General features: G+C 38.8%; 1 protein-coding gene across 1 annotated transcript in view; it reads left to right on the top strand.

Moving 5' to 3' along the window:
• Positions 1-8,782, top strand: part of LOC146433953 (uncharacterized) — a 30,905-nt gene extending 22,123 nt beyond the window's left edge. Inside the window, exons 3-4 of the mRNA XM_085067300.1 lie at positions 6,935-7,049; positions 8,549-8,782. Of these exons, the coding sequence (XP_084923426.1) occupies positions 6,935-7,049; positions 8,549-8,652 (219 nt within the window). The 3' untranslated portion in view covers positions 8,653-8,782. The remainder of the gene's footprint in view (positions 1-6,934; positions 7,050-8,548) is intronic.
• Positions 8,783-16,611: the final 7,829 nt, after the last annotated feature.

A 16,611-nucleotide genomic window follows, 5' to 3' on the forward strand; every position in this document is an offset into this window, starting at 1 on the left:
CATTTTTAGGCAAGGAACACCAGGCATGTTTTTTTTTAGTGTTGCTAACTGACGGATGATTATTCACCAATATTTTTTGTTGAAGCAAGCAGGCTTGTTAACTGTGGTGACATTTTTAGTGATGCTATGATATCCCAGTGTCATTGTTGCTTGATTTATCAGTGTCTAAAGGATTATTTTGTTGAAAAACTTACCATGGATCTTGTGTTTAAGGCTGACTTTATATGCGTATGACTACAAGTGTGTGAATTTGTATGAAAATAAGGGACAGAACTGTTAAGATACTTCTTCTGTTTTGGGCTTTTGGCTCTGTGTCATAAAATACAAACTGGAGCCTTGAATTTCCATGCTTTAAAATGGCATACTTAAAACGAGAAATACTCGTAATTGTAATGTAATTGAGATCAGCACAGCCACAGCCATCGCCATCCTACAGTTTGCATCTATTTACTCCCCCTCTTCTCCAAATTCCTGACTCACCTTCTCTTATTCCTGTACTTCTACAGGACTGTTTCAGTGTCTGCTTCCCCACCTACCCCCTCCAGCTACAGACACGGCCATCCTCGCCCTCCCCAACTTTTTCACCTGCTAACCAGGCACACTTTGATCGGCTGCTGAGCCTCTGGCTTTTGCACATGGCTGCTGGGGGTCTTTGAAGGGTTACAGCCACTGTGGCTGGAGAAGTGGGATGGCAGTCATGCTGGGGAGTCTGTGGGGTTACCCTGACTAAGAAGGGGGGAGGACAAGTAGAGTTCTCCCTTCATTCCCTTGAAGGGAGAGCACTTGGTGAAAAATCCCTTGTAGCAAAGCATTGCTGAAGGGGTGGGGATGAGAAGCCCAGGAGCACTTCGCTGCACCAAGCATTCCTTTTACTGCAGTGCAAGGGGTGTCTGTGGGCACAGCTCTGTGCAGCTCTGGCAGCTGGAGTCTGAAGCAGTGGGTAGGATAATGTGAATGCTCTGTGCCTGCTTGGAGATGCAGCAACCACAGACTGAAAAAACCACAAAAATTCAAAATTGAAAAGAAGTGACCTTGATGCTTTTTAAACTCAGTGGAAGTGAATGTGCTTCGCTTTCCTGGGAGAAAGATACTATTGGAAATTCTGTGTAAGTGTAAATATATGAAAGCTAAAAGAGGTAAAGTTTTTTCCTAATTAGGATAATTAAAAAGAAAAGCAGTCCATAAATTGAATGCCAGACACAAAACACCACAGCTCCTTTGCTGTAGCAGGAGCAGTTTTATTCATGGAGTGATGTGTCCTGTTCCTTTTCTCTCCTCCAGCACCCAGGTTGCCCTGCCTGGGTGAAACCTCTGCACTCCAGGCTGTGAAATCCAGCTTGGACTCTACAGAATTGCTGGTCGAGCCAGTATGATATTTCCCCTTCTTTTCCCCCCACTTCCCCCCTCCTAATTTTAAAGTGACAAAAGTATGTGGTTCTGTCAGTCTTACAGTGGCTCAGCTCACCCATCATCTCTAGTTCCCCCCAAAACTCTCTGGGAAATTCAGGTGCTTTCCAGCTTTCTGAATCAGCAAACCACAGGGTTTGCTGCGTTGAATCCAGACCACAAGGCTAAAGTTACACAGATAGAAGGGACAAAGCACCCTGTTCTGGGCAGGCCCTCAAAATCAGATCAGCTGTCAAAAAATGATTTTGTCCTGAAGAGAAAGGTGGCAAAAAGAAGACATTTTAGGGCCACTTGGGAGCCCTTCATGTGGGTTCTGGCCATTTTGTTTTCAATAAAACATGAATGCTTACCGTAGCAACCACATCAACCCCCTTGGAGAGAGCCACTGCTTGAATAAAGATGGGGGTTCACTGAAGAAAGTCTAACACATGTAGACCTTTTACAGTGTTGTACAAGAAAACAATCTCACTTGAAGAAGCAGACATGTTTTCCCAGGATGCATGTAAGAGTTAATGCAATATGCTACTGGCTTTCCCTGCCTCTGCTACATGCTTGGTCCTGGAAATTGCTGTTATTTGGGTGGTGCAGCTGGGGAATGGCAACAGTGAAGGGATGGGCAACACCTGTGGCCCTGCTACCTGCACTGCCTGCAGAGCTCGCTGCCCAAAATATTTTGAATCCTTGCCCCTGAAAGCTTCTCCCAAGCTCTGCACATGCACATTGAGTCACTGTTTTCCTGAAATCTTATGCCTCGTAGGTATTCTCCTGAAATGTACCCTTTTGCTTTAATCCCTGCTTGATCTTACAGAAAGATGCAAACAATTTTGTAGCATCTCTTTGTCTTGGGAAGTCTCAGGGATGTTCAGCAAACTCTTCTGTGGCTTTTTATTCGTGTGTCCCAAGAGCAGACTGGGGTCCTTCCCAGTAAGTAGGTTTGGATATAAAAATACTACTAGATCAACCTCCTGGAAAGAGGATGCTTTGATTTGTAAAACTGGAAAGAAAATGTTTATCTGGGCAGTATTAGATTAGTCACAGATTAATTACAATTGTCAAGTATTATTCATCTGTAATAAGAGTAAATTCTTCTCTCAAGATTTGTAGCAAAATAACATTATTTTTCAAATAGAAGTAATTTAAATGGAAGTAAGACCTTCTAATACCACCATCTGTACAAGTAAATTACTTTCAGAGTAATTAAATATGCATATCTGGGCTGTGTACTGTACTGATGAAGCAAGTTTTATGGAAGCAATATGCTTAAAAATCCCTTAGGTATTAAAGATGAAGAACCCGTGGCATTTTGCATTCATATAAGCATGAATAAGAAAAAATATTTTTTCTGCTGCATCATTTTGGGGAATATATTTTTATTAACTTTTCCAGGTTAATTAATATTTTTGCCAAATAGCAAATACGATCATCATATTTATTAGTCTGACATTTCACAGGGACTTAAAGCTCTGTAAGAAGTTTCAGCATTGTATGTGTCTGAATTTATGATTGTGACACAATCACTCATCTTCTGGAGATTCCCAGGAAGCAGTGCAGTGCAGTGAAACCGAAATCATTATGTTGAGTGAATTCATTACTGCCGGACTCGTCCCTCCATGAAATAGCACTGCTCAGGCAATTGGGATTCATGGTCACAACCCTTCATGGGATCATCAGGGTTTATAGTCCATAACAAATACAAATACAGACAGGAACAATAACAGTCCGATACATCTGATCTATTACCCCACCTTGTGAGACTGTCGCCAGTACCAGAATAGCGACTGGCCACATGCTTGCTGTTGTGCAGATGAAAGGCACTTTTGTGTAGCAAGGAGAGGCCATGCCTCGGAACTCAGCACTGACAGCATGGTCTGCAGTGACTAAAACCCTTCTTTATGTTTGCAACACAGTGTTCATGAGTTAATGTAAACCACTGGTGTGTAGGGGAGCTTTGGACATTTGCTGGAAGCATCTGAACACTGTGGAAATGCTTGGTTAAAGAAATACCTGGAGTCAGTTCTGTGGAGCACTTCAGAAGAAGTCTGAAGTCCCATCAGGTCAGCCCTTTCAAAGCAGCAAATACAGCTGTCTACATACTACTAAAACACAAGAGCAAATTCAAGCATAAAGACACACAGTTGGCACAATCTCTGTTTGCAAGTCAGCCACCTCGTGCTGCATGTGACTCATCCTTAGATATTTTATGTCAGTGTAACATTGCTTATGAAACATGCAGAGGCTCCTTGTCATCAAAAGATTTAGTCTACCTGCAGCACTTTCACAGTTATCTCCTCAGATTAATTGCAGGAGGCTAACAGCAGATGGAAGACAATAGATCAATTGTTTCTGCACCCCAAATGTAAAATAAGAAATGGTGGCCTGCAGCACAGAAAAGAAACAATGAGAGCTTAATTTCTCTGCTCCTAGTCCACTGCTAACATGTGTGAACCAGTATGTTGTGCCAACCCTTTGGGACCTGCTTATGTGTGTTTTAGATCATACTTAGTCATAGATGGAGGAGGATGTTCATGTAGCCAAGAGGAGAGCCATTAGAAATGTGTGACAATTGACAATCTGGGAGGTATTTAAGTTTGAGTGATATAATTTCTGACCTAGTGTAAGGCAGTAGTTTGGTGACAGGTTCAACTGCATCCAGCCTAATCACACAGATATATTACGCTGGAGGTAGCCTGCAGGAGTTGTCTCAAATTCTCTTTGCATGTCTTGTTACTTTGTCTCTGTTCTGTCCCTGAGCCCCAGTTCATGCCCAGTCTGCAAACCCCAGCATCTGCACATGCTCTGCTTCCAGCAGTTTGTTTTCTGGAGCTACTACTGGGAGACTTAACATTTCTTTTAGCAGATTTTCTGTGACGGCTGAGGTTTGAAAGAGAACAAAATTGGGAATTTGTGTGTGGAAGTGCTGGGTGAATCCTTGACAAAGGGGCTTTGGCAGGTAGCTCTGTTGGATGGCTTCTATCAGGGCTGCATATGAAAGACTTTTACAGTACTCCTGAGGAGATCTGATTTTCAGATCAAGGTTTGGCCTGTAATAGACAATATATACATAATGCTTATTGCTTTTGAGCAGTAAATTGCTTTTAAGAATTTAGGAATTATAGCAACAATGCAGGGAGATATGCAAAAGAAACTCTACATAGGCAAAAATAACTGAAATGTGACTTAGTTCAGCTTCTGAATGTTTGTGGGCACTTTGCTGTATCTAAGTCCATGTTTATGCAAAAACATCCTTAGACTAGCATTATTAGCATAATGTAGCACAATTCCCAGTAATTTGAAAGTGGGTCTTCCATTTGTTTGAAAATGCCGTAGTAGGACAAGGATACTATAATCTTTTTTCTTCCTGTGTAACAGTGTCTTGTGTTCAGGATGTCTGCAATTCTCACAGAGACTGGAGCATTATTTTCCATACCCTTTTCCCCCCATTTAGCTTCGAGTTACTTAGACAAAATTGAGAGAACTTTTTTACTTGCAGTGCTTTTAAAGCTTTAAAAGCTTTTGCTGAAAAGGTACCTATTTTCTTATCACTCTTTTTTTTCTTTCTCCAGAAAAGGGCTTAATTTGAAGATCTTTTTTGGCAGCTGTATTTCATTGTGAAACATTATGTCAGGGCACATCAGTCACATGAAGATTTATGGAAAAAAACATACTCTTTTTAGATGTCCCTCTCTGCAGTCCTCTTCAAAACATGGTGTTTTTTTCAAGGAGCTCAACTATCAACAGCGTTATGATTCTCAAAACATCGTGGGTGTAATGGCTTTATCTTATTCAATTATATAAATGTTACTTTAAAAAGGAATATAGAGTTTAATGTGGTGAAGTTAGTAATTCTAAAAAAAAAAATGACCATTTTCATCTTTTACTGATGTTTACTTTTCAGTGTTGAGCAAGGGCTTTTCTTTGTAACCAAGATAATCCTATGCTGTTCCTTATTTTACCATTAAATGAGATACATTCTGAATTCAGATGAAAATGAGGTACCTTGATGAAAGTGGGCTTCAGGTGTCGCACACTAAGCATTGTACATTTCTCTTTGCTCTGATCCTTCAGCACACATAAGATTTCACCTCTTCACCTTTGAACAAGATTGCACTAACTTTGATCTTTTCAATTTTGTTCAACTCCAGGGAAGGAGCAGCTACTTGAAACATGTTATCATTTAGACTTTCAGAGGTTCTTTAAAAAAAAAAAGGAGGAAAGAAAAAAACTTGAAAGCATGAACTAAAAGCTGTAGATTTTTATCTTGAGCATCAGCTTTTCTAGCTAGTGCATAATGGTTTAATATCAAAAACAGTCTCCACATAGAACAAAACAAAATATAGATTTTAAAAGGGCATAGAAGTATTAAATACAAATTTCATTTTAGGTAAGCATTTTTCTGCAGTAGTGATCTTGGGTATCCTTTCCCAGGTCAAAGCAGAAGCTTTGTGTTCTTGCTCCTTTGCTTATGGCCTAAACCTATAATTTGAGTCTCTGTATTTATGTGATATTAATTCATGATACTGACAGTTAATCTATTTTTATAACTGCTATTATTTGAGCAAAATAACAAAATAGGTTCTTCATTTTCTCTTTAAGTCTGAGAGCATGTAACAGTGGGGAGCAAAGTTAAAAGTATGATATTTTCAAGGTCTTACATGGTTTAGCAATATTCTTAAAATGATTATCACCGTGTGCCAGCATGGTAGGTATTTTGCTATTATTTCAGTATTATTTGGGTTGATTTAGGTTTTGGTTTTGTTTCTTTGGGTTTTTTTTGTTTTTTCTTTTTTTGTTTGTTTTTGTTGTTTTTTGTTATTTTTTTATTTTTGCTATTACAAGACAGATTTTCACCCAAATACTTAAGAATTTTAAATCACAGAGCACGACTGGGGCTGAGCCCCAATGTGGCATTAAAGTCCTAGGAAGTTCAATCAAAATTCTTAATGATTACTAAAAGTTTACATTTTTTCCCTTTGGCTCCTTTTTATTTTTGCCTAGTTTACTCAGATGTGCATTGTTTCATCCCTGTCTTCTCTGCTGAGACTGCAGTTGTTTAGGGAGGCTCATGGTAAGTAGCTCTTTGTGTCCATCCTCTTTCTTTATTTTGAGGTTTGCTTTGCACAACAGTACAAATGGGGACAGTTTCCCCCTTCTTGGATGTGATACTTATTGAATTAATTCCCATTAACAAGCTGTTGGAAGCAAGTTAATGCCACATTAATTTACTCTTAGATCTGATTTTTCCTGCCTGTTCTAAGGGTTGCTTAGACAACAGATCGTCTCCTAAAGAGTATCTCATAAAAGGTCTGAAGTCCCCTCCCCTCAAAAGTGGAGTTATGATTAACAATTCAAAAGAATAATTTATATCACACTAAAACATTAAGAACAAAAGAAATAAAGAAGATGTTAGTGTACAGGTGAAATTATTGGCAGAGCTAATCTTGCAAAGATCCTTGACATGGTTACTTTCAGGGACCAAGTAATATATTGCTATTTATCAGCTGTTTATTTGCTTTTCTTTTTCTTGCAGTTTTCAAGGTGTCAGACAATCCTGGAACCAGGAATATCAAGTCACGTATCATCCTTTGGATTCCCTGAAAATTTTAGTTACACGTTGAAGTTACTGGATGTATGTTCCATTCAAGGTATTTGCCTACACACTCCTCCTTAAGAGCCTTTGGTCTACTGTGAACTGAAGGTTCATTGGTACTTTAGTTTGTTACTTTTCGAAACTCCTTTTGGCCTGATTTTTTGAGGTCAATCAGATAACTTATTTTGAGATGTACTTGATTTTCTAGCTTCACTATCCCCTATGCATTTTGCAGGTGAGCCCCACTTCTAAGCAGCTTCTGTAGTAGCCAATGCCTCATGGCATCAATTGACTGCCACCTACTCAAGCATCTCTGTGGGAGGGTTGTGATAAAGCCAGATGGAATCTTTGGTGGTACAGGACATTGGCAGGAGTAGCAGAAAACTTCAGGTTCTCTAAGGACAATGGGGTTAGTGCCAGTGTAAAATCAATGTAGAAATGTCCTTAAAACCAGAAGTACTGAAAGAGATTACTCACTGCCAGTTCTGGGGAGAAAATATGACACCTGTGAGAACTGATCCTTTTAGTGTTGCCCAGGTACCCACTACTGCAGTGTGTGGCCAGAAATTATCTGTGAGTGAGATGCAGGCTATTGCTTGCAGACTTCAGGGCCAAGAAAATCTGCTCACATCCCAGTGTCTGCTGGCTGTAGTTCCAGGCCCTGTCAGTGTCACAGGTGCAAACTCTCTGTAATTTCCTTCTCCAAACAGTTTGCTGGTGCCTGGAAGCACCCCCAGGAAGCACTGACATTTCCAAAATCTTCAAACAATGACAAATTCCTAGACTGTGGGGTTTTGAGGTAGATGTCCCCATCCAGGTTTAATGATGTCATTCTACTCCACTTAAATGCTTCCATTTTCCTAATTTTGCCAGGAAAAAAAAAATCCAAATTTTCAGTCTACAATTTAAAGATTTCTCATTGCAGAACAACACAAAACTTTTTAAAGTAATGCAGTATAATTTTAGTTTTCCTGAGTATATGCAAAACAATATGATAGTAGTATATGGGAGAACACCTATCTTAAAGAAACTATTGTCTAGATAGATTTTCTTTTAGAGTAGTTGGTAGTTAAAAGCTGTCCTTATTGCACTGAGGAAGTAAAATCCACACTTGTTAGGCTCTTATTTCATCCTCTTTCCTACAGTCTCACCTTTTTGGCCCTGCTAACTTTCATGTCCATAATGAACTCCATTTAGCTTCCCTGCAGCAGGACCTTGTCTTTGTTAATCACTGACCCAGCGGCATGAAGCTGCATAGGAGAGCAGGTTATTTTTTTTTTTTTCTGGATTTTCTCTATTTCCTTCAGCAGTTGTAACTTCTAAGAAACTGCAGAGCAAACAAGTATAAAAGATCAGGAAGATGGCCTGAAAAAATAATGTTTAAAAGAAGTCTCATTGTACTCAGTTCTCTCGTAGCTGCCAGCTACCGACTGATGGCTGGAATCTTAGAAGGAGTTAATGAGATTAGATCTTTGGCGACTGATTTCTTAATGCTGTCTTCTCAATCAGTGGTGTCATGTTTGGGTTTTTTTTCTTCTTTTTTCCTTTTTTCAGTAACCATATATAAACTTGTAATGGATATCGGCTGGGACCTCATGGGAGAAATCTCATTTAAAACAACTGGAAATTACTTCATCTTGGCTCAAGACTCAGAATAACAGATACCTTCTCCTCCTTCTCCAGCCCTGCTGTGAGTCAAAGACATTTTCTGGGCTGTTACTTTCCTGTGCTGAATGACCTTGAGCCTCTTCCTGTTGCCCCATCTTTGCTTGGCGCAGCATGTGCCTCCCTTGCTCTTTGTAAATACGCCTGCGTGTTCGCCTTTGCTGTGCTCCTTTTTCTCCACAGCTGAAGGTATTGGTCCTTTGTCAGGCATTGACACTCACATGTATTAGTTCATAAATGCCTATAGCAATTTTCTGTGCTTTGATAGAAAGGATTTTTTTCACCCTATTAAAAAAAATGTTGGTTTTGTCAAATGCGTAGTACTGGGCTACTAGTATGTATCCTTTCTGCCCGTGCGTGCAGAGCGAGGGAAAATTAGGTGAAAAAGTGGAGTAGTAGGATTTTATACTTGTTTTGCTTGGACATAAATTTCTAGATTTGTGAAGCGGGGGAGAATCAGCCCACTGTGACTCACAGCACAAACACAGCACAGTTGGAAGAGCCCAACTTGGGTTGTGTGTATCCTTACTAACAGGGAAAGCTGAAATGCTAATTGATGCTGCAATCTGCTTCAGGTCACATAAAGGTCAGCAGACCCCTGGAAATGCTTAATCCTTCCCATGGAAGCTTTGTGGGATTCCCAAGGATTCTACAAAAAAAACCTGTATGTGATGTGGAGAATCTCTGCAGGAAGCAGAGCTGGCAGAGTGGTGGTGGAGAGGCATGGGGATGACAGTGGTGTCAGAGGGATGGTGAGACTGGGCAGAGTCAGCACCCTTTGCTTCTTTTTTCATGTTAAACACCATGTAAATACTTTGTGAAACAAACGTGCCACTCTTTGCTACCAGTCATCTCCCAGATCTTCTGCCTCCCCGTTAAAAGGCTGCATCAGCCTTTCCCTGTGCTGAGCACTAGGATAGATTCGAGCACAAGCGGAACAGGTTGGGGTGTAAGGTGGGGCAGACACAGTACTGAGCACTGTGCAACTTCAAAGGATGTGGTGAACCCAGTCCATACATTCAGCAAGGTAATCTAGCACATACATAACCTAAAAGCACATCTTGCTGAAACATAGGTGCTATCTGTGTACACACATACATGGGCATGCTGAAGTGCTCTGCTGGTCGAGGCCAGGTTGTTCAGCACTGTGCAGGCTTAGCCCTTCCAGATGTCTCCAAAGATAAAATGGAAAGAAAGTGACAGTCAGTCCCAGTTACATGGAACACAGCCTAGCTTTTAAAAGGCTACTTTTGATGATTAGGTATTTTGTGTACTGTAGCGAAATGTGAATTAGAAAACCGCTAATAATAATGTAGTTCAGTCAGGGTAGCCTTGAAATTAGACCCCTAGCAGAGAGGTTGCACTGTATAATGATAGTACAGTACCATTTGTTTCAACACATTTAGCACTTCAGAATGGGATTTTTTTGTTAAACACCAGATGTTCTAGTGACCCAAGTGCTGACTTTAAAAGAATACACAATAGAATAGTGTGTCAAGGTCAACGGCACAAATTAATCTGTATTATCATGCTGTCATATTATACCGTATGCCCCTTATGAGAAAGATCTATGGCTAGTGCTTTCCTTACGTGCAACTCTATGGGGTGGTGCAGTACACAGATTTTGAGTTTCCCTAGCCCTCAAACCCCCTGAAAGAAATCTGATTCTTGCTTTGATAGTTTAAATTGTAAATGTAACATTCTTACAGCGGGTGAGGGCTGTGTGGATATGTGACTGTAATCTCACAGAACCAGAGAGACACACAGCAGCACAGTGAGAATTATGTCTGTTAATTGTAAATTCTACCTTAAGGGCCTCAAAGTAATAATCTAGGTAGCTTGGTTGTCTGCATTTTTCCTCTGACTCAAGACTGTGATAATGCACAAATGAATCATTGTTTACAAACATTTAAAATAACAGTTTATCTGCGATAGGTGCTTTTGTCTCCATGAGTCCCCCATATCCCTTCTCCTCCCTGCCCTGTGACTCCTAAGCTATTGCTGCAAGATGGCAGGATGTCAATGCCCCCCAAATTGAACCTGTGATTTGTTTTTCTTTGATTTATGGGCTTGTAGTCAATAAACTTTATAAAGGAAAGTATCAGACTGAGCAATCAATCAAAGATAAGCAGATTCTTGTCCTTTAAAAGCATTTCACCCTAGTAAGCAAGGGCCTCATTCATCTTTTACAACCACTCTTGCAGCTTTCAGCTGAGAAAGGACTTGCTGCTGACTACATTCTCTTCTGCTGAAAACTCCCCAGTTCTGAGCTGAGATTTTTAGAATTCATTGCAGCCGTACATATCCTTCCCATGTTATTTGCTATCTCTAAAAGGGCAGATTGTTTGCATGTTGTTACCAAAGGTAAATCTCCTTGCTGTGTAGAGAAGAAAAGGCTTATGTTTTAAAGTATCAGAGGCATGGACTGTTGTTTTACAGAAACAGTGTTCATTTTCTTTGTTATTTTACAAAACAAAACATGAAAAAAGGTTCCCATTTGTTTTTTTAGTAGTATCTGAATTTCATTTTGAGTAAGGCAAATGTTATCTTGCATGTTTTGCTTCTCTGAAGCACAGATGGTGTGCATATGCAGATTGGTGATTTTTTAATCAAAACAGTGACACTTGGGAATATATGTAAGTATTGTAATAATGCATTAGTCAGGAGTGATGTTGTAACACACTGAGATCATACACATAAATCTAAGACACCATGTCTAGACACCCCAGGGAAGATGGCATGCCATGGGTTAGAGCAAGCATTAAGGAAGTGCAATATTTCAAATATGATGGGAAAATAATGCAATTTGCAGACTTTAATAAAACCACTGGGGAATTAATTTCACTAAGGATACACTCTCTCCCAAAACATCTATGTTTCTACATTTACTTCATAGATAATCAGAAGGCAAGACACTGTACCTGCTATCTCAGGCATGAGCACAGTATGATATCTATGAATTGTGCTGTATCTTTAATATGCTGAATATGAAAATAATCCCTTTATAGTGCTTTAGTAGTACAAAACTGCATTATGCAAACAATGCACAGACAGCATAAACCTTGGAGATTCAGAATTTGAAGAGCTTATAAATTAATCTCATAAGTGTTGATTTGGGCATGCTCAGGGAGTGCGCTCAGCTGTAAAACTTGACTGACCTAACCCTCCCAGTTTTAATTATTAGCTTTTTGATTATCAAATATTAAATGAAGATGTGCAATTTAAGACTTTTGTATGTATCATTTTCCTTTTTCTGAAAAGGTTTTTAATTTTTTTAAAGGATCCCTGCTGTCTTTGGCTGCTTTTTGTTATTTGTTGTCTTGTATAGCTCTTGGCATATAATTTTAATCAGCCAACCATCTTTTAAATTTTTGCCAGCTGATAACTACTCACAAGCAAGTAACTTGCAGTACTATGCCAGGAATGTTGTGATAAAAATGTCAATTTAAACCTGGCCAAGGATGACAATCATAACTATTTCCAAGTGAGAAACTTGAACAGAATACATAACACAATAGCACTTTTTTACTTTCTGCCAGTACAATATGTCCAGGAACTCAAGAGGTTCCCATAATGATAACCCTTGCAGTCAAAACCCCACTTAAAAGTTGGCTGCATTGGTAACTCCATCAACCTCATCATCTCTTGTCATCTGAAAGGCTGATGGTAGAAACTCTTCAATACAACTGAATATTTTCAATTAAAATATCAACTCAAATGCTGGCTGTAATCAGTCCTATAAATTCTGCAGCTATAGATGTGTGTGAATGAGGGAGCTCAGGTTTTGCCAATGGTGACAATGGTTTATATCCTGACCAACTGAACTCTGTTTCAGAAAATTAGGTGCATATGTTAGCATGGAGTAGACCCAAATAATTCAGTGTTTGCCCTCCCCTCATCTGTCTTTTCCTCTCTGGGCTATAAAGACACTGATCCAGAATCCTGTATTAGGACAATAATCCGGAGTGAAGATCCTTTGAAATCAAAACCTGAAACATGATGGGTTGAGACATAAGCAATACTTTGAAATTGTCAGGAGATTCTTGGAAAAGATAAGTTCACAGAGCTGGGAACAACATGGTGTGGTAGCAGTGTTGTGAGACCTCTCTGCATACAGCCCACCTTCTCCTTCAGAAAATTGTAAACCACCACTAATATTTAGCTCTTCCCATTTCAAAGGTAGATTTCATCTTCTAGCATGTTCAGGAAATGTGAATGGGCCTCAGGGCTTGTGCAGGGGTAGAAATACTTCTGCAAAATAATAATAAGGAGCAGCTTTCATGAATCTCCATGGAGATTTCTTCCCTCTGAGCATTTTCCAAGGTCTTTGCCACAGATAGGGCAGAATATCTCTGGTTTTAGGCAAATCTTCCTGTTGCCCTCTGCCTCTTCCCATCTAGCTGGTGCTACACAACTATTATTAGTGTATATTGTATTTCATATATATTCATTTGCACAGTCCTCATTTGTCTTTCACATTCCTTCATGTTCTCTTACTCTGGAACTTGGTCTTTGTTGCATTTCTGCTGTGTTTCCACCAGCACTTCATCTGTGTTAATTATTGTCATCTTTCATATTACACTATTACATCCTTCATTCTTCCTATTACAGTATCCAAAGTCTACCCACTTTGAACAGTATCACATAAAAATGCACTAATGGTTTAATTTCGAGATGGTTTTGCTAGTATCAGCTTTTGTGAATGAAATATATTACAGTCAGGTTCAATATATATAATCCTCACCATTTGCTAGAATAGAAACCAAATCCTGTATTCTTCTGTTCTGTGGAAGCTACTGCAGTTTTCTTTTTAGCATTTTCTCCCTATTAGTTAGATTTTTTCTCTATTTCTTGGTACATATGAAGAGGTTTCATGCAGCAGCTCTGGGTCACATACATTTTTGTTTATAACTCCTGGCTGCCTGCCACTGTGTCTGATCTTCGGCAGCATGCTTGCGCTGCTCCTCCCCCTCATGGAGATCCTCAGCAGAGAGAATGGGGTGGGCAAGCTGGGCTTACCTTCTCTCCTGCTTGCATAGCTGTGTGTGCTTTGAATCCAAACACCCTACAGATCCAATTCTCTAGCCATGGGGTGTAAGTGATGGTGCTGTGGTTAGCCTGGGCTCAGCAGAGGGTCAGCCATGGCTGAGGATGGGGTGTGATGGCTCCTGGTGCTCCCTGCTGGAGCCCCTCGGCCAGAGAGCTCACAGCCTTCACGGAACGGCCAGAGACCATCATTAAACCTGGGCAGGGAGAACAACTTGTCATCCTGCAGGAACAGCACTTGCTAGACAGACCCACTTTAACCTTGCTTAACCTTCCACTGTGCTCCTCAGCTAATGAGATGAATGGGAGTTTTATTGGTGTTTCTTGACCTAGATCTTTTACATGACAGTTCTGTGTATCTAAGTAGCCTAATGCCTTATGTTTTGTAAATCAATATAGCTTTATCTATTTTTAAAAAGCTAGAAATGTGTTTTTTCAGGCCTACTATCACATCCTATAAATAATATTGATTTTGTTTAGCCTGAAAACTATGTAATTTTGAATTGGCTCACCTTGTTAGTCAAATACAGTTCTTGGCTAAGTCCGAGCATGATTCTCATGAATCACATTACTTTTATCCCTATGGTGTATGCAAACCTGGTGTCCACAAATTGAGAATGGGATCTCCTGTGCATAAAACACATCTAAATTTTCAATTTATGGAAGTTTTTCCAACTCTGGGATTTAATGGGCAAACACAAGAAAGCAGTTATAGCAGATTGCACAACCTCATATTACCTCAAATAATGCAAATGTTACAGGACAGTGATGGGAATGTGCGACATTAAGTAAGCCTTACATAGTGTTATGTGAATTGCACTGGCTCAGCTAAAAAGGAAAACGTAAAAATTGATTTTAGATTTACATCTTCAATATACACTTTTTCTAGTTATTATTTTACTTCTAGTTATATACTAGTTATATATAGTTATATACTATTTTACTTCTAGTTATATAGAAAATAACTTTTCTAGTTATTATTTTACTTCTTTTTACTTCTTTTATCGTTCCATCCTTGCCATCCTTCCATTGACTGAAGTACAAATACTCTCAGTACCATTTGCGATGTTCTGAAATGAAGATTTTAAGACAAGAGAACAAAATACTGGTATTCAAGGTTGGGGTCATTGCTCCATCTGTTGTCTGCTGTGTTTGACACAACCAGTACTGCACTGCATGTACAACTAGAAAGGACCAGTACAGTGATGTTTCTTGCAGGTGCTTCAGACACTTCTAAAAGCATTTCTGAACATAACTTCTGACATTTCCTTCCCATGTGTTCAAGACTTCTGTACCAGTATTTTCTCAGTTTCTATTCCGAAATAAAGTAAATTCCTGTTTACTTACATGTAAGTAAATAAAACTTTCAAGACTGAGTCCAATGAGACAGTATTTTAAAATGCATTTCTCATTGTCCAACTCTGTGATAAGATTCTTATACAAGCCTTTGGATTGCATAGTAAATAGATTAAATAGATACCTATTTAAACTGTTCACATATAAGACACAATATCCTGATTCAATTATCCTCTCATAGCAAAAGTTTGACACTCTAGGTACCAAATAGATTATACAAAGGTTGACTCTGAATGTACAGAATTAATTCATATACAAGTGCAGGTGTGATAGTGATTTTCAGGTTCATTTTTAGTGTTAGCATTATACAAATGCAACCAAGGAAGTGATTAGTATGTTTCTCTGTTGAACTTCGGAGACATTAGTTTGTGTATTATTACTTGCAACTAGCTTTTCAGTTTTACTGTTACTTGCCTTTCTCCATTGTTAAGGACAAAATATCAGATTGACGATTTATATTTTATGTGGGGAAAAAAATAGGAATTGCAAGAAGGTCAGTGTGTGAGTTTTTATAGAAACATCAGAAAAGCTAAACAGCTTTAACTCTTAGTTTCAGAAATTAATGTATAATATTGTTTTCCAAAAACACAGCATCATCTCATGGCTTTAAAAATGACTGGTGAAAAGCACATGAGCCTATTTTGTATAAAAATGAAACAGAAAGCATTAATTTCTGCTTGCCAAGGGGATGCCCATATGAATTTGTGATAGGTGTCTAAATGCAGAGGTAAGTAATAAGCAGGTATTGACTTCTATTGAGATCAGTATCGAGATTTGTTGACCCAAAGAGGTTACAATTGACTGAAGAGTGGGGCAGTAAATCTTGTTATTGAACAAAAAGCTAAAGTCAATATATGTATTATTATAAACATTTTTCTTTTGGAAGAGATAATAAGGGCGGAGTGGTTTAAGACTTTAGATTTATATGGCCATGATAGCATACAGCTTCTTTTATTTAGTCAAAGGAGGGAGAATGCCTGGGGGGAGGTTGTGGTTTTGTTGTTTTGTTGTGGGTTTTTTTGGTGCTTTTATTTTTTTCCTTTTTCTTCTTTTCTTTTCTAATTTATTTATTTTTAATACAGCTTCACCAATCATGCCAGAGCAGTAAAGCCTGCATCAACTTTCACATCATAAACCCTTATTCTCATTGTTTTATAACTCAGCTATAAAGGTTATTTTCAGATTGAAATTTGGCCTGCAAGCTCTTTGCCTAAGAATCATTCTTTCCCCAGAAGGGTGAAAGGAATAAAGATGATCTATTGAACTATTTATTGAATTTTAGAGGAGTACAGAAAATACGTGTTGTGATTTTTATATAATTCAAATTTAGATTGTATTCCTTATTGAATATTATTTTCTGCATAAAGCTAGGATTTACTTGATCATAAAGGTGGGGGCTGAAAATGTTCTTTCAGTGCTTTCAAACACTTGCTAATAGTAATCCATGCCTTGTACTGTAAACAAGTATGATTTTTATGATTCTTATATTTTAGTCCACTCTATTATGCTCAGGTCAGTATGTTATATTTTAGGTTATTGCTTGGAAAAAT

Source organism: Lichenostomus cassidix, chromosome 8 (assembly GCF_008360975.1).
Source record: "Lichenostomus cassidix isolate B80296 chromosome 8, HeHo_3.0, whole genome shotgun sequence".
In the NCBI taxonomy this organism is placed as follows: domain Eukaryota; kingdom Metazoa; phylum Chordata; class Aves; order Passeriformes; family Meliphagidae; genus Lichenostomus; species Lichenostomus cassidix.